This window comes from Elephantulus edwardii, unplaced genomic scaffold (assembly GCF_000299155.1).
Source record: "Elephantulus edwardii isolate Elephantulus edwardi_28Jun2011 unplaced genomic scaffold, EleEdw1.0 scaffold00083, whole genome shotgun sequence".
In the NCBI taxonomy this organism is placed as follows: domain Eukaryota; kingdom Metazoa; phylum Chordata; class Mammalia; order Macroscelidea; family Macroscelididae; genus Elephantulus; species Elephantulus edwardii.
The window spans coordinates 1,178,047-1,200,663 of NW_006399833.1; the positions used below are offsets into that span (position 1 = coordinate 1,178,047).

A 22,617-nucleotide genomic window follows, 5' to 3' on the forward strand; every position below is an offset into this window, starting at 1 on the left:
GGAGGGACAGCGCAGGAGAGGAAGGCCCTCTATGAGGTGGATTGCTTCAGTGACTGGGATAATTGGGATGGGAGTGTCAGAGACGGTGCGATTGGCACAGGATAGAGCGAAGTTTAGGGCTGTTGTACATAGGGTCGCTATGAGTCTCAGGTGACTCGACGGCACATAACAACAACAACAACAACCTTAGAGTATTATGAAAAACTATACTCAAACAAATGTGAAAACCTAGAGGAAATGGACAAATACTTAGAAAAGCACAACCTACCTAAACTAAAGCAAACTCAAACTGAACATCCGAAAAGACACATTACAAAAGAAGAAATTGAAAAGGTAATACAACAACTTCCAACTAAAAAAAAAGCCCTGGACCAGAAGGTTTTACAAGTGAATTTTATCAAACATTCAGAGAACTGTCAGCAATTCTACATAAACTATTTCAGGAAATAGAGAAAGATGGAATTCTCCCAGATTCGTTCTATGAAGAAAACATATTCTTGATACCAAAGCCAGGAAAGGACACCACCAAAATAGAAAACTATTGGTCAATATCTCTCATGAACATAGATGGAAAAATCCTGAATAAAATACTGGCCAATAGAATTCAACAATACATCAAAGAAATAATTCACCATGACCAAGTGGGATTCATAACAGGTATGGAAGGGTGGTTCAACATAAGGAAAACTATTAATGTAAATCATCACATTAACAAAGCAAAGCACAAGAACCACATGATCGTATCAATTGATGCAGAAAAAGCCTTTGACAAAATCCAACACCCTTGCCTGATTAAAACACTCAACAAAATAGGATTAGAGGGGAATTTCTTCAACATAGTAAGCAAACCTGAGAACCAACATTGTTCTTAATGGAGAGAGGTTAAGAATAGGGACTAGGCAAAGATGCACACTATCACCTGAGAACCAACATTGTTCACAGTGGAGAGAAGTTAAAGGCATTCCCTTTAAAAACAGGAGCTAGGCTAGCAAGGATGCCCACTATCACCTCTCTTACTCAATATTGTATTGGAAGTCTTAGCGATAGCAATAAGACAAGAAAAGGAAATAAGAGGTATCCTAATTGGCAAAGAAGAAGTAAAATTATCTCTTTATGCAGATGACATGATAGTATACTTAGAAAACCCTAAAGACTCGGCAAGAAAACTATTGGACATAGTTAACCAATTAAGCCAAGTAGCAGGATACAAGATCAACGTGCAAAAATCAGTTGAATTTCTCTACAGTGACAAAGAGAATACAGAGCCAGAGCTAAGAAAAACAATACCCTCCACAAAATCTAATCATAACATTAAATACTTGGGAGTAAATATGACTAGAAGCACAAAGGGTCTATTTAAAGAAAATTACAAAATATTACTACAAGAAACAAAAAGAGACCTGGAGAAGTGGAATAATAGCCCTTGATCATGAATAGGAAGACTCAATATTGTGAAAATGGCAATAATACCAAACGCAATTCACACGTTCAATGTAATCCCATTACAAATACCAATCCCATTTTCAAGGAGATGGAAAAGGTAATCTCCAGTTTCATTTGGAATGGAAAGAAGCCCCAAATAAGCAAAGCACTCCTTAAAAATAGGGAAAAAGGTAGGAAGCATCTCACTCCCTGACTTCAAATCCTACTACACTGCTGTGGTGGTTAAGATAGCATGGTACTGGTACAATGACAGACACATAGATCAATGGAATAGAATTGAGAACCCGGAATTCAGCCGATCTACCTATGGTCAACTGATTTTTGTCAAGGAGATAAAATCACTTAAGTGGGGAAACGACAGCCTTTTTAACAAATGGTGTTGACAAAATTGGAAAAATATCTGCAGAATTCTCAAGGAATATCTGACTCAATATACAAAAACCAACTCAAGGTGGATCATGGACCTAGAACTAAAACCAAAGACTATAAACTTCATTCAAGAAAAGCTTGGAAGAACTCTAGTAGTCATAATCCACAACATAAACAGTCTTTCAAGTGTCCTGAAAAATCTACAACCAGGAAAAAATAAATAGATGAATGGGACCTTCTAAGAATCAAATCTCTATGCACATCAAAAACTTCTCCAACAGGGTAAAAAAGGAAGCCACAGACTGGGAAAAAGTATTTGGTAATGACATGTCAGATAAGGGACTTATAGCTAAAATTTATAAAACACTTGAGCATCACAGCAAGATAAAGGTAAATAATCCGATTTAAAAATGGACATAGGATATGAGCAGACACTTCACCAAAGAAGGCATTCAGATGGCTAACAAGCACATGAAGAAATGTTCAAAATCCCTAGCTCTAAGAGAGATGCAAATCAAAACAACTATGAGATATCATATCACCCCAGTCAGAAGAGAAAAATTTAACAGAACAGCAAGCAACAAATGCTGGCGAGGTTGTGGAGAAACTGGAACTCTTATTCACTGTTGGTGGAAGTGTAAAATGGTGCAACCACTGTGAAAAGCGGTGTGGCGCTTTCTCAAAAAGTTGCAAATAGAGATACCATTTGACCCAGCAATTCCACTACTGGGAATATACCCTAAGGAGACCATAACTGACATCCAAGCAGATATATGCACACCCATGTTTATCGCGGCTTTATGCACAATAGCAAGGAGTTGTTAACAACCCAGGTGCCCATCAACAAACGAACGGATAGAGAAGCTGTGGCATATTCACACAATGGAATACTATGCTACATTGAAAAACAAGGAACTCATGCAATATTATTCAAAATGGGTGACCCTGGAGGACATTATGCTGAGTGAAACATCTCAGTCACAAAAGGACAGGTACTGCATGGTGCCACTGTTTTAGAATGGAACTGACGTCAGGATTGGGTTAAGACTAAGAAAAACTGTATAAATTATATATACTGCATTGAAACAAATGAGGGACAGAACACTTTAAAAGTGATATATGATCGGGTATTACGGTTATCACAAGAGTCCAGAATCAAGGTGTACTCGGGGTGGTGGGGACGAGGGGGGAGATTGTATGCCAATGAAAGAATTTTTCTTTTACTTTTCAAAGATAGGAGCTAACTTGGGGAGGGGAGTGGGCAGGGTAAAAGTGCAACAATGAATGAATGGAAATCCAAAACCTCTCTAAATGTTGATTAAAATTAGTAAAATAAAATTTAAAATGAAAAAAAAAACCCAAAACAAAAATGTATGTCCGGCAGTAACAAATTCCAAGATGTGCGCCATGAGTAACTTTGGCTTTAATGGTTAAAGTAATGCATTAATCTGGCTGGACCATGATTGTCAGTGGTTTGGTAGTTATGGAGTGAAGAAAATTTGGCAATTATGTATTGTGACACTTATATAATGATGTATTCAATCTCTAGTTTTGATGATGATAATTTTTTAACAATGGCCTCTCTTTTGGAATTGAACAATGTTCCTAAGTGAGGAATGACTATATATACCTTTACTTTTATATTTAAGAAAAATATGTAAGACAAAACCAATTTATTGTGGTAAGAACTAGTATTTCCTTAGGGAGCAAATAACTGTATGGGAACAAGAAGTAATCAACTGTAAGGGAGCAAGAAAGAGGCTCTTAGGATGCAAAAAGTATTCTCTTTCATATGATAGTGCTGGTTACATATATTAAAATTCATTGTGCTAATTACTCATTATTTTTTGCACTTTTTGCAGATGCATTAAAATATACTAAAAAGCTTAAAAAACAAAATTAAGTAAAACAAAACAAATAATCACATATGCACAAAACTCATTTTTCAGCAATTTGATTTCTGTAAGTTGGTTCAAGGAGTTTCTGTTATGAGCCTTTTTCATACTTTTATTGGACAATCATTTTTCTTCTTTGAGCACTGGCTTTTCAAATATTTACCCTTTTGCTTATGAATTTTATATTATTTTTTCATTGCTTTCTGGGTATTTATTGTATTCAGTAGAGATTCTGCTAAAGTTCTATTATTCTTTGTTAACAATAAATCAATTAATTTTGAGTGCTACAAAAATACAAAAAATAAATTTTGTGTCCAATTTCTGGGCTTCCTGATTTCTTATCCACGTTTAAAATCAAAATACGAACTAGACAATCAAGAAGAAAAACTGCATACAAAAGGGTCTGATGAAGAAAGACTATAAATGTTTGTGAACCAAATGTTTTTTCTAAACAGTACATGTTTATTTAAACTAAATTTGCTATCATTTCCCTATCACTAGATGGTTTTACCTTAGGATTGACTAGAATTTAAGATACTACTTCACTTACACTTATTGTTCTTTTATGTCTACTAAATTCTAATCATAAGTCTTTAAATGCATATTATCTTAAAAGAAATCTAGTTTGGTGTCTGAAGGTATATTGCACAGATGAGGGAAGATTGATGAAGTGATAAGAAGGTATTATACTTCAGTGACAGTTGAGACAAAAGACACATAAATCAAGAGCTTGCTATATAAGTAAGGAATCTAATTGAGATACAGACAAGAAGGTGGCATGAGATAAGATACACGTTAATTCTTTCTCAACTCTTTTTGGAAGGGGGAATGAGAGTCATGTACAGGGGAATTAATCAGTTTTGTTCCTTGGCCCATTACTGATAAGTCACAAAAGCCATATCCCTATCAATATTTTATTCAGTTCTGTAATGGAAGTATTCTTTGCACAGTCCACCACCAGCAGTTCTGGAAATTACACTAAGAACCACTGATGGAGCAGGGAAAGGCAGTTTGAAAGTTCATATAAAAACCACTACAGTTTCCTTTTTTATATCTATTAAAGTTAAGATTGGAATACTAGGAAAAGAGTACATGGCTTGTATTTAAACTCTTTCTCTGAGAAAGGGGAAATTTACCAATCTAGTCAAATTTCTTGGCATTAACTAATTGGACGATTTTCTGGGAGAGAGAGAGAGAGAGAGAGAGAGAGAGAGAGAGAGAGAGAGAAACTGACATGACGTGAGGCCTTCCTGTCCTTTGGGTAATAATGAGTCACTGTGGTGGCCTTGGGGCAAGAAACTGTGCTGTAATCCTGAAGGCCCGGGTTTCGAGGCCACCAGCTGCTCTGCGGGAGAATGATGGATAATCTCTTCCCATGTGATTAACTGTCTCTGAAAACCTGTTATGAAAACCTGTTAGAAGGCCAGCTATGGGTTGGTTCCAACTCTACTGTACAGAACAACAACAACAACACTGACTAAATATTTTACCACAGGAGTGGCCTTTACAACAGCTAACACAGTTCTGCACAAGGTGAGGCACATACTATTTATTTATTTATTTCCTATGGCAATAAGTACATGCAATTAGCCAACAGCCTCTTTCCCAAGCTACGCTGCTTGCATTGGGTCTACAATTTTCCCTAGAAAAAGAATACTTCTGGTTGTTTTTTCCAAAATCAGCAGAATGAAGGGCCTATTAAATTGGATGATATGGTGAAGGTGAGTCATCTCGGACTGGTCCAGGGATCTTTCTTCAGGGACAGGTACACCTTCGGTTCCCTCTTCACCAATGTTCAGCACTGCCTTATGAGCAGCCTACAGGAAAAAACAAACACTACTGGTCCCTTGAACAAACAGGAACAATCTTTGGGAAGGTTTAGAGACATAAAAGGAAAAGAAGAAAGACATTGACCCCTGTGCTACTCTCTCTCTCTCTCATGTTGGATTATGTAGGTTTTATTGAATTTGTTCATTTTCCCACATTGAAGAACAGGTGACTTTTAGGGCAAAAACTATTTTCCTTATTTTTAAAAAAGTATCCATGTAAGTAGCATGTTTCCCCATGTTTCAGGATCAATTGCCAGGAAAACATTTCTTTTATATGGCCCTCCGCCTCTGAGTAACCTCTCCAACTTCCCTCACCTTGTAGAACCATATCTCACCAGAGCTACTTTTGACCATTAAATTTTTCTATAAAGTGTCACTTCAGGACATAAATGTTAAGAATGAAGAAATTGTGCTACAATGACTTGTTTGGGGTGACAAGAATGGCTTTCAATGAATCTATCTTGATGACAGTCACTGACTCTCTTGGTTTTGGACTCTTCGTCAGTAAAAAGAGAGAGTTGAATTAATTGTTTATCAATGTCCTATGTAGATCAAGACATTCAGAGATGGTAATCTACCAACTTACTTTGGAAAGTTTCAGGCCACTGTCTTCTGTAAGCCCAGGAAAATCTGCATGATCAGTAAAGGCATCTTGGATGCCCATCTTCATAAGGGTGACTCCGAGGTCATATGTGCCAGAAATGGAAACTTTTGGAACAAATAAATCGACCCATCTATGGGAGAGAAAAAGATGAAATGTATAGCTATCATCATACAAAGCTCATGAAATCCTTCATTTCTCTTTCACTATAGTATTACTTTGGACTTTCGTCCCCCACTAAGTATGGAGTATTGCCTTCTAGGTCAACATATGGAACGAAATCACAGAAGTCACTCTTAAAGTTCTGGTTAAATTCTTTTTTGGGCTAGAGCCTTGTGAGATAAGTCTTCCTTATCATCAAAAGAGTGTTGGGCAAAATTGAGCAGCCAATGGTATCAATGAATAGCACCTAAAGATCTTAATAATGTTCTGTGTTACGCACTCAACTCAGAATTACTTTCCACTAACTCTATTTTTTATGTTTTATCTGCTTATCATTATACTGTTTATTGGTCCAATTTTGTGTATTTTTTTTTCTGTTGTACTGTAATACAGATTAAAATTTGTAGTTCTTGATCTTTTTTCCTTTTTTTAATTAATTTCAATGAACATTTACAGAGATTTTGGATTTCCATTCATTCATTGTTGCACTTTTCTATCCGCCCACCCCATCCCCACCCCCAGTTCACTCTTCTCTTTGAAAAGTAAAAGAAAAATTCCTTCATTTGTATACAATTCCCCCGCAGCCCCCCATCCCCACCCCGAGTATACTCCACTCTGCAACCTTCATTCCGGACTCTTATGATAATCATAATGCCCTAAAATATATTGCTTTTAAACTGTTCTCTCCCTCATCCATTTCAATGCAGTATACATAATTGATGCAGTTTTTCTCATTCTTACCCTAACCCTGATGTCAGTCCCATTCCACAGCAGTGGCACTACATCCAAATATATTCCATCCTCAAAGCTTCAGTTACCCTTGGAAGGCATCAATTTACTATTTGGCTGGCCTTAAAAAGAAAACGTCTCAAAATGCACTGCACTGTTGTTAATTCAAACTCATAGTGGTGATCTTCTATCTGGTTTCCTAGGCCCTCCATCTAGATTTCAAATATAAATATCTTTAAGGGAAGAGATTGCCTATCATTCAGAGATGCCTATGCCATCTAGATTTCCTTGACTGACCTTGAAGCGGAGTTTGTCTTTCTAGATCCAGTATCCTAATTTGATTAGATGAAGTGAAGTATTTTAAATGCCCAGAATACAGCATGTCACGTGGTATGTTCTCAGCAATTTAAGAAGGCCTCACATAGATATTACATCTCTCAGAGTGGTTCCCTTATCTCTAGGGTTTTGTTGAATTCAGTCTTAGGTGTACTGTTATGCCCACTATTCAATCCCCAGAAACTTTAAAGTATTTACCCTTTCTGGAGTAAGCGGTTCCACTTTTTCAGTGTTTTAGATGACATGGATCTTTCCACCCACTCCATATTGTTCTTTATGGGAAGGACAAAGAGTGCCAGAGCTTTCTCACTGAAGTCCATTTGCACCACTGTGCAGTTAAGATCTGTATCCACTAGATGATAGTATTGGTCCATCTGGTGCATCATTGGCACTTGTACTGTGGTGGTCTTGTCCAAAAAGAAGCTGGAACCCTCTTCTGTTTTAGATGGATCAAAAGGATTTGCCCACTGGGCTTAAAATACAGAAATAAAAATTATGTTTATTTCAAACAAGTCTTACAGAAATAAAAATTATGTTTATTTCAAACAAGTCTTAGTGCCTACATTCGATTTCATCAGGTATTTCATTCCAGTAATTAAAGCAGAGATCAGTATCAACTATCAACTCGTTTTACAAGTGAGTAACTAAAGAACAGGGAGATAAAATGACCTAACTATGGTCACCCATTGAGCAGATGGCAGAGCTACGAATCACACTCAGGGCTGTTGGACTCCATGATCTTTATTCAAAATCTCTATACTTACACTAAACCAATCAGAGCCACAGTTTCCTCTTCTGTAAAAAGGTATAAGAACATCCAACACACAGGGTGAAATGAGACAAGAGATCTGTTCACTCCTCCACTAAACGTGGCTGAGATGTGCTGTAGACTCAGGAGAAATCATTTTGGGCACAGCACCTTCAGAAAAGAGTCAAATGATTCTTGTTGTTACAGGCACTGGCTTTGGAGTCAGACAGACCTGGGTGGTAATACTAGCTTCGAAATGTATTAAATATATGAACCTGAGATTTTATGAGAAGTAGATGATATAATGTGTATAAAGCACAAATAAAGCACAAAAAAAAGTATGCTTGGCATATGGGGAGAATATAATAGAAGTGTTCTTGTAACATGGCCAAGAATACACAAGTGAGAGTCATGCTGTTGTTAGGTGCCATTGAATCAGCTCTGACTCATTGTAATCCTATGTACAACAGAACAAAACCCTACCCAGTCCTGCACCATCTTCCAATATCTGCTTTAACTAATTAAGCTCATTGTTGCAGTTATTGTAGTAGTCCATTTCATTGAGGGTCTTCCCAAGTCTATCTACCTGCAAACTCATGTTTGTTTGTAAAATGTGATGTTCTAGCCAATTATGAGCTGGATATTTATGTCATTATCATCCACCTTTCTGAAAGTATCTAGCCATTTCATAGCTGTTTCCTGGGTTCATCCCCAGAACTGTGGGTCTATACTAGAAGAGCCAGCACTACATACAACTATATCTAGTATAACAAGTTACTTTGGTATTAGAGGCACCTGTTGGTGCTAATGGGGAAAATAAATGAGCTAACTCCTCTCAACTTCTTTCCCAAAAAAATGTCATTGAACTTGAAATAGACATCTTACCTGTAAAGCAAATATAATTCACCAGGACCATGATGGTGCGTGGTTTGAGATCTTGGATGAGGTTCACAACTTTCCCTTTGGTTTGTTTCTCCACATGACTATTGATCTCCTGCTTGGCTGCAGAAATATTGGAGAAGTCGGTAGATAAGACTTCAGTCTCATAAAGGTTGTTGACATCATCCAAGAATTTTGCGAGTGGTTTCAGCTGCTTCCCAATGAAGAGAACATTTCCCATGTGCAATTTCAGCTCCTTCTTTGGAAAATTCAATGAACAGATGATGTACTGGAAGCCCTGCTGGATCTCTGCCACTGGAGTAACAGTGAGGTTGAAACCCAAGCTTTCCAGGACCTGAGTTTGGGTGCTGGATGAGGCCCCAAAGGAGAGCATGACCAAAGCAGCAGAAATGCTCACAGGGGAAAAGAAGATGTTCTGATTTGGGATTTCCACAGTGAACCTCCGGTACAGGTTGAATGCAAAGTCAGCATTGTTGGATGACATCTTATAGAGAGTGACATTTGGTTGGGGGTAACGGCAGGTGGTTACTTTGCCTTCTGAGATGATAGGTGATGCACAATAGGTTGTCACATGAAGCCCAAGTAACAACAAAACCAGATAGAGGGACGATGGCATTTTGGAAGAAAAGTAATCTATATAAGAGATGAGGTGAGACAACCATTGGGGAAAGTTAACTGAATGGAACACTCTCTGACCCAGAGGCACTTAATAATTATTCTTTATAATTAATAAGATAATATCTCTCTCTCATTGTCATTGACTTGGAACTGACTCATAGCTGACCCTCTAGCACGTTTCCAAGGCTGTAAATTACATGTGAGAAGATCATTCATCTTATTCTCAGCTTGTGGATTTGAATCACCAGAAAGGCACTGACTTTGGGTTAGCAGAGCAACTCCTTACGGAGTATAGCACTAAAGCTCCCAACAATACAGTATCTAATGGTAATAAGAAGTAGGAAGAGTAGATTATTGAGCTCATAGAAATCATGTCATGAATTTTTGTTCAGATCTAACAGTGACATTATGAAAATACTATGAATAAATTAAATTTATGGAAATTTTATCATTTTTTTAAAAATTTTGACTGAAGATAGCCTTTGGAAAGAAGCACTCCCTCTGCATACATTAATTATTCCATGTAGATCAGAAATTATGGATTATGTTCAGTGGTTTTGAACAAATTGGCATTTTCTTGATATTTTAATTTAAAAGTATCTCAAGAAAATCCCTTTTCAGATTTTAATCAGTAAGGTATAAGAAAAAAATTCTATTTCCTTTAGCCTAAAAACAGGAAAATAATTTTTATAAAATATATGTAGCTGCAATGGAAGAATGATCGTTTATGCAGCCATGCACAAGGTTAAATCCATTCATTTGGACAATGCATGGAAGGATTTCCAAACAATAGGATGATGAAAATATAATTGTGTATATTTCAGATCTCTCTCATCATCAATATAATCTCAAAATTAATTTGTAACTCATAAGGCATCTTGACACTCATACATATTATTTTTAAATTATTAGAAATGGAACAATACCCATGTTGTATAAAATGGTCTCAGTTTGGAAAGGTAGAATCCAATGGAATCAAGAGGTTAGTTGTGAAACACCCAAGAACAGTAATCACAAATGATTAGAAGGAAAAGTTCCATGGAGGCAGGGCAATGCTCCTTTCTTAGCTCTCTATATTCTTCCTGGCTTATTCCATCCACTGTCATGAACTCAGATGCCACTTCAGTTCAAAGAATTTTTCTGATCTATATCACTCTTCCATATTTCTAACTACTTTTCTAGCTGCCTTCTAGATATACACACTCTAAGATGGTCCATTTGTGTTTCAATATCAAAGTTTCCAGGGAGCTGGAAATTCAGAGCTCTGACAGCTTAATGATAAGAAGCTGCGTTGCAATACTAGTGGCAAGGGGTTCAAATTCACCAGCTGCTCTGTGAAAGAAGGATGGGCAATCTTCTCCGATGCAATTAAATGCCTCTGAAAACCTGCTTAAGGGTCAGCTGTGAATACTTCCTCCTAAATACCTCTCAGAACTCTGGTAACATAACCTATAAACTATTGTGCCACATCTCCAATTGTTCAAATAGACCACAGGAGAAAGATGGGCAGTCACCTTTATTTATGATTTATAGACTCAGAAACCCTATGGAGAATCACTATGAGAGAGAACCAACTTGAAAGCAGTGTGTTTGAGGTTTTTAGTAAATCTCTCTCAAAACATCTCTCTCATCGACATCCCTAATTCTATAGCTTTAATTTATAGCCTAAACTCTAGCAGGTCACAATGCCTTCAGCCTCTCCAATTCCAACTCCTCTCCAAACTCCACGTTGTCACCTGAGTAATTTCCTGTAAAAAAAAATTACTGAAGCTACTAGGAGGCCAATTATTAGATGGCCACATGTAGACCTTGGCCCTCAAACCTAGAAATTTAGAATTCATAGGGATTTGGAACACTGACTGTGTTAGAGACATTCAAAGTTCCCAAGGAGAAAAAAAAATGTACTTACAGTACAAACCCAAGAAGAGAGTTGCATCTTTCAGAAGGTAAAAACTTTCCATCTATATAATGTAACCTGTATTGCAAAACTAGACCACTCAGTTATTTATTAACCCTGGAATGATATTTCCAAATCCAATCCCCAAAACCTAAGCCAAGAGAAACAAAGTGAAAAATGATAAGAACGAAACTTTGGATGATTGCTATGGCTTCCAGATCTTTCAAATGTAACAAGTGAGAAAAAGGATTGCCAGAGCTGGCAGGATTCAGGTTTGTAGCAGCAGAATTGTCTCTTAAGCAGGCAAAAATAAAGACCATGGGCAAATATGTCAGGAAGTAGCAGCAAAAAGACTGTTCTCAGCATCAGGACAAACTAATGCTGGGATTGGCAGAAATTTGAGGTAAAGGGATAAGCAGGGAGAGGCTTGATAAGCCTTTCATAGGGTTGATCTATAAATTATATATATTTACCTGTAGGAAATGATGTAAAATCTCAATTGTTGATCCTGCACACATATATGTCTGCTTAAAAGGACAAAGACACCTCCACTCTACATTCCCTAAAACCGTTTATACCATCCTCTGGGCCACATGATCCCAAAAGAAGATGCAGAAGAAGCCAATTCATCCAGTCTTAACTGTGTACCAACTATGCCAGAAGCTGCATGAGGAAAGAAACTTACATTCAAACATGGCTCTGACACCTTCTAGGTAGGTTGCTGTGGTTATTGCAATATGCCATTGAATAAGAACTGACTGATAGCTGACTCTGAAGTGGGTTTTCAGAGGTTGTGAATCACACAGTGGAAGATTGCCCAGCTTTCTCCTGCAGAGTAACTGGGAGATTAAAACCGCAGGCCTTTGAATTTGCAAAGGCTTACTTACCACTAAGCCGCTAGACTCTGTCTTTTTAGGTACAGTAGTAATAGTAACAACAACATCAATAGTAAAAGCTACTCCTGCTTATTAAGTGCTTACCACATGCAGGGCATAAGGCAAAACATCTGGTTTCAAACATTTCTTACTACATTAAGGATGCACATCTGTTGAGTGTGTGCTGAGAGGTGGGAGAAATAGTTATGTTTTTATCTAATCAGACTTACTGTTGTTGTCCTTGTTAGGTGCCGTCGAGTCGAGTATGACTCATAGTGACTCTATGAACAAAAGATCTGAACCCTGTTCTATCTTGTACCATCCTTACACTTCCTGACACACAAGCACCTGTTGCAGCAGTCACCATGTCAATCCACCTGGTTGAGGGTCTTCCTCTCCTTCGCCAACCCTGTACTCTTTCAAGGATCATGTTCTTCTCCAAGGAATAGCACCTCCTAGCAACATGTCCAAAGTATGTGAAGCAAAGCCTCATCATTGTTGCCTTCAAAGAGCACTCAGGCTGCACCCTCTCCAAGACATATCTGTTTTTTCTCTTAGTCGTCCATGGGATGTTCAGTGCTCTTCTCCAACACCACAGCTCAAAGGCACCTATTCTTTTTCTGTAATCCTTATTCATTGTTCAGTTCTTAGATGCATAGTAAGTGATTGAAAAGACTATGGCCTCAATCAGATGCACCTTAGTCCTCAAACTGACATCACTACTCCTCAATAATTTGGAAAGATCCCTAACTGCAGATTTTCCAGGTACAATGGAATTTACAAAGGTATTTCCTGACTACTCATACCAAGGGTGTTAATTGTGCATCCAAGCAAGATGAAGCTACTGACAGTTTCAATCTCCTCTCCATCCATCATGACATGCCTGTAAGTCCAGTGGTAAAACTCTTTGTTTTCTTGACATTGATAAGCAATTCATACTGAAGATTGCACTCCTTTATCCTCTGCAACAAGTGCTTCAAGTTCTACTCACTTTCAGCAAGCAAGGTTGTGTCATCTGTATAACACGGATTATTGATAAGTCTCCTGATGGCACATTTGTCTTCATAGAGTCCATATTCTTGCATAATTTTCTCAGCATATAGATTGAACAGGTATGGAGAGAGAATATAACCCTGGTGCACTCCCTTCCTAATTCCAAATAATGCACTGCTCCCCTGCTCCATTCAAAGACTGTTGAGCCTCCTGCTCCAGGTATAGGTTTCTCATGAGCACAATCAAGTGCTCTGGGATTCCCATTCTTCTCAATGTCAGCTATAATTTGTTATGATTCACACAGTCAAATGCCTTTGCATAGTCAATAAAGCACAAATAGAAATTCTTCTGATATTCCATACTTTAATCCAGGATCCATCTGACATCAGCAATGATATCCCTGGTGCCACGGCCTCTTCTAAATTCTGCTTGTACTTCTGGCAGTTCTCTATCTATGTGATGTTCTAGCCATTTTTTAATGATCATCAGTAGTATTTTGCTTGCGTGTGATATCAATGATATTGTTCCATAGTTTCCACATTCAGTTGGATCACCTGTCTTGGGACTAAAAACAAATATAGACCTCTTCCAATCCTTTGGCCAGACAGCTGTCCTCCAAATTTCCTGACACTGACTGGTGAGCACATCCAAGGCTGCTTCTGTTACTTAAAGCAAGTCTACTGATATTGCATTGATCCCTGAGGACTTATTTTTTGCCAATGCCTTCAATGCAGCTTCTACTTCCTCCTTCATTACCATTGGCTCCTGTTCATATGGTACTTCCTGAAATTTTTCAGTATCAATCGTTTCTGGTACAATGACTCGTGTATTCCCTCCATCTTTTATTGATGCTTTCTGAGTCATTCAATATATTGCCCATGATATCTTTCAACACTGCAACACGAGGCTTGAATTTGTTTTTCAGTTCTTTCAGCTTAAGTAATGCAGAGCAAGTACTTCTCTTTTTATTCTCCGATTCCAGCTCTCTGCACATTCCATTATGTTACTTTGCATTGTCCTCTGGAGCTGCTGTTTGAAATCTTTTGTTCAGCTCTTTCACCTCAACATTGTTTCCTTTTCTTTTGGCTTGTTGGCATTCCAATGCAATCTTTAGAGTTTCTTTTTTTTTTCTTTCTCCTTGCTTTTGTATTGACCTTTTGCTTTCTTCATGGATGATGCCCTTGGTATCATTCCACAACTCATCTGGTCTTTGATCATTGGTGTTCAATACCTCAAACCTATTCTTAAAATGATAATTAAGTTCAAATGGAATTGATTCAAGATTATATCTTGGTTCCTGTGGAATTGCTTTCATTTTCTTTAGCCTCAGTTTGAACTTGCATGTAACTAATTGATGATCTGACCCATAGTCTACCCCTGGCCTAGTTTTGACTGCCGATATTGACCTTCACCAACAATTTCTTCCACAAATGTAGTCAATCTGATACCTATGCAGCCCATCAGGTGGGATCACAGTGTAAAGTCGTCATTCATGTCTTCTATAAAAATGTATTTGCATTGAATAAATCATTGTAAATACAAAATTCAATTACTCTATTTCAGCTTCATTTCTATCACCAAGCCCATATTTTCCAACTACTGTTCCTTCTTCACTGATTTTTACTTTTGTATTCTAGTCACCAATTGTCATTAACGTATCTTGATTGCATGTTTGGTCAATTTCGAACTGCAAGATTTGGTAAAAATTCTTAATTTCTTCCTCTTTGGCTCTAGATGTAGAAGCATATATTTGAATAATAGTCATGTTAATGAGTCTTCCTTGTATGCATATGGATATTTTCCTATTATTCAGAACATTGTATTTCAGGATAGAACTTGAAATTGACTTTTTGACTATGAATGCAACACCATTCTTCTTCTGTTTTTCATGCCCAGCATAGTGGTTAAAGCTCATCTGTCTCATCTCCATAGTGCCTAGTGGGTCAATGTTCATGCATTCTGTTTCATTTTTAACAATTTCCAGTATTCCAACATTCAAACTACATGCATTCTATGTTCCGATTATTAAACAATATTTGTTATTGTTTTTCCTTGTTTCAACTGACTTCCAATCTGGGCTCTACCACTACACTACCATAACAATCCTCTACCTTTAGTCTTCAAAGGTTTTTCTTTCTTTAAATTTTGTTTTAATTTTATTAGTGTATGTGTGTGTGTACCGTTAAATTGGATCTAACTGGTACAGGAAGAGATTGCCCCTCCTTCTCCAGCACAGTACCTGGTGGATTTTAACTGCGTATCTCTGGGTTTGCAGTGCAGCTTCTTGTCACTAGGCCACCAGAGCTCCCTAACTCTTCATGGCCCATCCTACTTCTTAGTCTGTTTTAATCAAGGAACTCCACCAAAACCTATTTACCATGTTGTACCCTTACAACATTTGACACACCAGTGGCACATATCACAGCAACCCCAAGGTATCTCAGTACAGCAAACTGACAGACAAGTGCTATACCACTTAGAACAATGTTCTCTCCAAATACAATTAACTTCAGCTTTCAAGTAAATAATTTAAAAAAAAACCCAACCAACAAACCCACTTATTCTCCAGAATCCAACTGCTCCAAGCTGGAGACTCACTAAATTGAAGTTCAGACTTTACTCTGAGGGCATGGGAAAGCTTTCAGAAGACAGGAAATGAGCAGTAATGCTATCATATTATTTCTGTTAACTATGAATTAACTGAGGAACTCTGGTTGTCTAGTGGTAAGCAGTTGTACTGCCAACCCAAAGACACACAATTCTAATACACCACTTTCTCCTTTGGAGAAAGACAGGCATTCTCCTCTCATGTTAATTACTGCTTCTGAAAACCTGCTGGAGAGTCAGCTATAAGTTGGTTCCTACTCAAAGGCAAATAACAACAACAGGAATTAACTGAGCCCCTAGTGTGTGGAAAGCACTCAGGTTTCAGAGGTAAGTGGTAATATTAGTCTTGAAATTACAGGGTCATTTTAATCACTTGGTCTCCACTATCGTAACTTAAATAGGAAAGGACACAACTCTATATAGGTTGGTAACGTGTGTGTGTGTGTGTGTGTGTGTGTGTGTGTGTGTGTGACACAATTCAGGAGCAAGCCAGGTCACATTTTCCCCTGGTAATATAACACACAGTGGTCTCTCAGTGATGGCAAGTCCCTTCAGAAGAAATAAACAAAGAAAAAAAATCTAAAAAATACAAAGATGTGCCCTCTTGTGGTGTAGTCAGTCAATGGTACAACTTTGTTTAATGCAGAAACTGATTTTGCTGAGATTTGGTAACAGCTAGTTATTGCAAATGGGAACTCTAATAGCCTAGTGTTGAGGAGTTGTGTAGCCCTCCCAAAGGTATGTGGTTCAAATACACAAACTGCTCCAAGAAAGAATTGTAAGAAATCTCCTTCCATGTAATTTCTTGCCTTTGAAAACTCGCTGGAGGGTCAGCTATGAGTCAGTTCAGATTCATTGTTACATAACAACAATAGTAACTACAAAATCTGTCTCTAAAATATGAGAAAGCTACTCCTCCCTCCCAGGCTCCCTGTGCTGGATCAGGAGTCAAAGATACTGTGCTCCAGTCATGTGATGACCAAGTACTAACTCTGTGGTTTGCAGCAAGTTATTTAATATGTTTCAATTTCAGTTTTATCATCTTTTTTAACTTTTAAAAAATTGTCACTTGAGGGAAAGCTTACAAAGCATAGCAAGTTTTAATCATTCAAACATATTTTGTTTTATAACATTAATTACAGTACACACAAAGTCTGAACATCTACTTATTATTGCCTTTCCCAGCATCTCTTATACGTTTATATTGTCTATATATTAATTTTCACTGTCTCCTCCCTCTCTTTTCATCCCTAATAATCATTTAAGAATGATTCTGTGTATAAACCATTTTTAACTTGTTTGTTTTGATTTTTTAAAAAAATTATATTAGTTTGCATACATTCTGTTTCACAGTATTCTTCATTCACACTGTATTTCATACAATCATTCCCATGTTTATAAAATTAATCACCATTGGACCTTGCCCATAATTACCCTGTCTTTGTTTTCCCTACTTCCTACACTCCCTCCCTCTACCCACCAAATTGTATAAACTTGTAGTTACAACCCTACCCATCCTCACCACTCTGTTTCCACCCCTTCCCTCCTTGGATCCTATTACGTTTTACTAGTTATCCTTCTATTTTTACAATAATGGTCTTATATAGTATTTGTCCTTGTAAGACTGAGTTAGTTCACTCAGCATAATGCTCTCCAGTCTCTTCCAAGTTACGTAATATTTTTCAAAATTGTTGCTCCTGAGTGCTGCATAGTAGCTTTTTAATAATAGTGGCTTTGTATAATATTTGGCCTTTTGTGACTGACTTATTTCACTTGACGTCATAATCTTTAGATTTATCCATGTTATGCAGTATTTCCCGAATGTTCTATTGTTCTTTACCTGATTGATGGCATTCCATTGTGTGAATGTACCATAGTTTCTCTTAACTTTTTGTTTGCTGATAGACACTTGACGTGTTTCCATTGCTTTTTTATTGAGAGTAATGGTACAGCGAACATGAGTGTGCATTTATCTGTTTATGCTGCAGCTTTTTTCTTTAAAATTAAAGAAATCTCACTAGTAATGGGATTGCTGGATAAATGGCGTGTTTCTATTTTCAACTTTTAAAGGATGCCCCAAACTGTTTCCATAGTGGTTGCCCCATTTGAGAGTCCCACCAACAGTGTAAGAGAGTCTCAATCTCTCCACAAGCTAATCAGCATTTGATATTTCCTGTCTTTTTTAATTTTGCTATTGTAGCTAGCAACTTCCTTACCTTTAAATTAGAAATGCCATTAATTCCTACATCATGTGTTTCCTGAGAGTATAGAATTAAACTTAAACCTTATCCCTGGAAACTCCTATTCTAGTGTCTAGCACATAGTAGGTATCTATCAGCTGTTTAACGCCTTGGTGTTTTATTTAATATAGTAATTCTTTTGCATGCCAAACTTTCAGTATCTCTAGCAAAAGACAAGGACTCATCCCTCACTACCATTAAATTTTGTTCACTTCAAATGTTTTTTTTTTTCCTTAAGGAAATTTATTGTAAGGTGGAGTATCATTTTAAAAGATTATCTTTAAAACAATAGTGTATCTTGTGTACAACTGCTGGAGTGTAGGAGTTAGTATAGTAATAGAAAATCTTCAGCAAGTGCTGCTATGCCAATAAATTTAATTATATCTTTAAAAATACCCTAAGTATCTTTTCTGACATTTTTTATTATTAATTTCAATGAAAATTTACAGAATTTGGATTTCTATTCATTCATTGTACTTTTCTCCCTGTCCAACTCTCCCCTCTTGGAAAAGTAAAAGAAAAATTGTTTCATTGTTTTACAATCCCTCCCCCCACATCCAGTCCACTGTGCAGCCTTCCCTCTAGACTATCATCATGACAAAAACACCTAACCACGTATCCCTTTTAAAAAGTTTTCTCCCTCATCTATTTCAATACAGTATATATTATTTAACCCATCTTTCTCAGTCTTCCCCAACCCTGATGTCAGTCCTGTTTTATAACAGTGGCACCATGCAGTATTTGTCCTTTTGTGACATAGACACTTCACTCAGCATAATGTCCTCCAGGTCACCCATTTTTAATAAAATTGCATTAGTTCCTTGTTTCTCAATGCTGCGTAGTATTGCATTGTGTGAATATACTACAGCTTCTCGATCCATTCGTTTGTTGATGGGCACGTGGGTTGTTTCCAACTCCTTTCTATTGTGAACAAAGCCACGATAAACATGGGTGTGCATTTATCTGCTTGGGTAGCATTTATGGTCTCTTTGGGGTATATTGCCAGTAGTAGAATTGCTGGGTCAAATGGTATCTCTATTTGCAACTTTTTCAGAAAGCACCATACCACTTTCCACAGTGGTTGAAGCATTTTACATTCTTACTGTTCTGTTAAACTTTGCTATTCTGACTGGGATGAGATGATATCTCATAGTTATTTTTATTTGCATCTCTCTTAGAGTTAGGGATTTTGAACATTTCTTCATGTGCTTGTTAGCCATCTGAATGTCTTCTTTGGTGAAGTGTCTGTTCATATCCTGTGCCCATTTTTCAATTGGATTGTTTATCTTGTTGTGGTGCTCAAGTATTTTATAAATTCTAGACATAAGTCCCTTATCTGCTACTTTGCTGATTTGGCCCATGGTGTCCAATAGTTTTCTTGCTGTGTCTTTAAGGTTTTCTAGGTATACAATCATATCATCTGCATAGAGAGGTAATTTTACCTCCTCTTTGCCAATTTGGATACCTCTTATTTCCTTCTCTTGTCTTATTGCTATCGCTAAGACTTCCAATACAATAATGAATAAGAGAGGTGATAGTGGGCAACCTTGCCTAGTTCCTGTTCTTAAAGGGAATGCCTTTAGTCTCTCTCTGTTGAGAATAATTATGTTTTACCATCCTTGGCTCTAAAGAGCACTCTGATTCTACTTCCTTCAAGACAGATTTATTTGTTCTTTTGATAGACCATAATATATTCAATACTCTGAGCAAACTCCACAATATGAAGGCATCAATTCATCTGTCTGTACTCCTTATTCATTGTCCAACTTTCAGATATATAGGGAGTAACTGAAAATACCAAAACTTGGATCAGTCACATTGTAGTCTTTAAACTGATATCTTTTTCTTAGGAATTTTTGAGAGATCTTTGACAGCATATTTTCTCAGTACAACACATTTTTAAAAATTTACTGGCTGCTGCCACTGTGGATATTAATTATGGATCCAATGAAATAAAATAATTGACAACTTCAGTGTTTAATCCATCTATCATGATGTTGCCTTTGGGTCCAGAAATGAAGATTTTTGTTTTCTTTATGAGGATAGGTAGCGTACATTGAAAGCTGTAGAGTTTTATCTTCTTCAGGAAGTACTTCAAATCTTCACTTTCTGCAAGCAAGCTGATGTCATCTGCATAAACACAAGTTATTGATGAACCTTGTTCCAATACTGATGCTACAGTCTTCAAACAGTCCAGCTTTTTTAAATTATGTGCTCAGTGTACAGCCTGAAAGGGCATAGAGAAATTATATAATCCTGACATATACATTTTCTGATCTTAAACTATGCAATGTTTCCTTGTTCTATCTCAACAACCACTTCTTGGTCTATGTACAGGTTTCACATAAGCACAAATAATTGTTCTGGAATGATGATTTTTAATCAGACAATCATATGACCTTCTATGCTGGAAATGACAAAATGAAGAGGAATGACTTGATAAGGAATTAAAAATAATTGTAGTGAGTACCTTTAACATGTGCACCTTCAAGGAATATCATTCCTTATGTCAAATGGACCCTTGGTAAAAGCAGAAAGATATCTACTTGTGTTCTAATAACTGTGAAAAGGAACTGGACTGTGTGGATCATAACAAATTATGGCGAGTATTGAGAAAAATGGGAATCCCAGAATACTTAATTGTGTTCTGTTATTGTGGTTGTTATGTGCTATTGATTCACTTGTGACTCATAGCGACTCTATATACAAGAGCCCTAAACACTGCTCAATCCTGTGCCAACCTCGTCGTCTCAAACACACTCATTCCCATGACCCCAATCACAGAATTGATCGACCTCATTGATTGTCTTCATCTCCTGCGCCGTCCCTCCACTCCCCCAAACATCATGTCCCTCTCCGAGGACTAGTCCCTCCTTGCAACATGCCCAAAGTATGTCAGAGGAAGCTTCAGAATCCTAGACTCCAAGGGGCATTCTGGTTTCACCCTCTCCAGGAAAAACTTTTTGTTTTGTTTTTTCTTCTAGCAGGACATGGTATATTCAACACTCTTTTCCAGCACCACAGCTTAAAGGCATCAATTCTCTTTCTATCATCCCTAGTCACTGTCCAACTCTCCAATGCATAACATGTAATTGTGAAGACTATAGCCCAGATCAGGCACATCTTAGTCTCCAGCCTGGCATCATTGCTTTTCAGTACTCTGGCGAGGTCCATGACAACTGACTTTTCCAATGCAATTCACCTCTTGATTTCCTGACTGTTGTTACTGAGAATGCTGACTGTGGAGCCAAATAAACGAAATCTGTTAACTATCTCCATCTCTTCACCATCTATACCAATGTTGCCAATTGGCCCAGTGGTGAGAATCTTTGTCTTCTTGATGTTGAGCTTCAATCCGTATTGAAGGTTGCAGTCCTTGATCTTATGCAGCAAGCGCTTCAAGTCCTCCTCAGTTTCAGCAAGCAGGGTTGTGTCATCTGCATAACGCAGGTTGTTGATGACTCTTCTACCGATCCTGATGTTACATTCCTCCTTGTACAGACCAGTGTCTCGGATTATCTGTTCTGCATACAGATTGAAAAGGTATGGAGACAAAATACATCCCTGACAAACCCTCTTCTTGATTTTGAACCATGTAGTGTCTCTGTTCTGACAACTGCCTCTTGGTCCAAGCAAAATCAAATGTTCTGGGATTCCCATTCTTCTCAGAGTCAGCCACAGCTTGTTGTGATCCACACAGTCAAAAGCCTTTGCATAGTCAATGAAGCACAGATAGACATTCTTCTGGTATTCTTTGCTTTCTTCCAAAATTCATCTAACATTAGCTATAATATCCCTTGTACCACGACCCCTTCTAAATCCAGCCTGTACATCTGGCAGTTCACTGTTGACATATGGCTCAGAAGAAACTTTCTTGCATGTGATATTGATGATATTGTTCAATAATTTCCGCACTCTGTTGGGTCACCTTTCTTTGGAATGGGAACAAATGTCGATCTTTTCCAGTCAGTTGGTCACCTGGCTGTCCTCCAGATTTCTTGGCACAATTTAGTGAGCACATCCAGGGCAGCGTCTGTTTGTTGAAATATGTCAATTGGCATGCCGTCAACTGCTGGAGCCTTGGTTTTTGCCAATTCTTTCAGAGCAACTTGAACTTATTCTTTCATTACTATAGGCTCTTGCTCATATGTTATTTCATGAAATTCTTCTGTGTCAGCCAATTCCTTCTGATACAGTGACTCTGTACTCCTTCAATCTTCTTTTAATGCTTCCTGGATCATTTAACATTCTATCCAAACTATCCTTAAGTATTGCCACCTGTGGCATGAATTTGTTTTTCAGCTCCTTCAACTTAAGAATCTCTGAGCGAGTTCAGCCCTTTTGCTTTTCTGACTCCAGCTCTCTGCACATTTCA

The 22,617-nt window shown here is 37.6% G+C and overlaps 1 protein-coding gene across 1 annotated transcript; it reads right to left on the reverse strand.

The window, feature by feature from the left end:
* Window positions 1-5,317: 5,317 nt before the first annotated feature.
* On the reverse strand, window positions 5,318-9,628 carry LOC102851834 (thyroxine-binding globulin-like). The gene is made up of 4 exons (XM_006889939.1): window positions 8,998-9,628; window positions 7,563-7,836; window positions 6,123-6,270; window positions 5,318-5,524 (listed from the first exon to the last, which is right to left on the reverse strand). The coding sequence occupies exons 1-4, from the start codon at window positions 9,626-9,628 to the stop codon at window positions 5,318-5,320; spliced, it is 1,260 nt and encodes a 419-aa protein (XP_006890001.1).
* Between the last annotated feature and the right edge of the window lie 12,989 nt (window positions 9,629-22,617).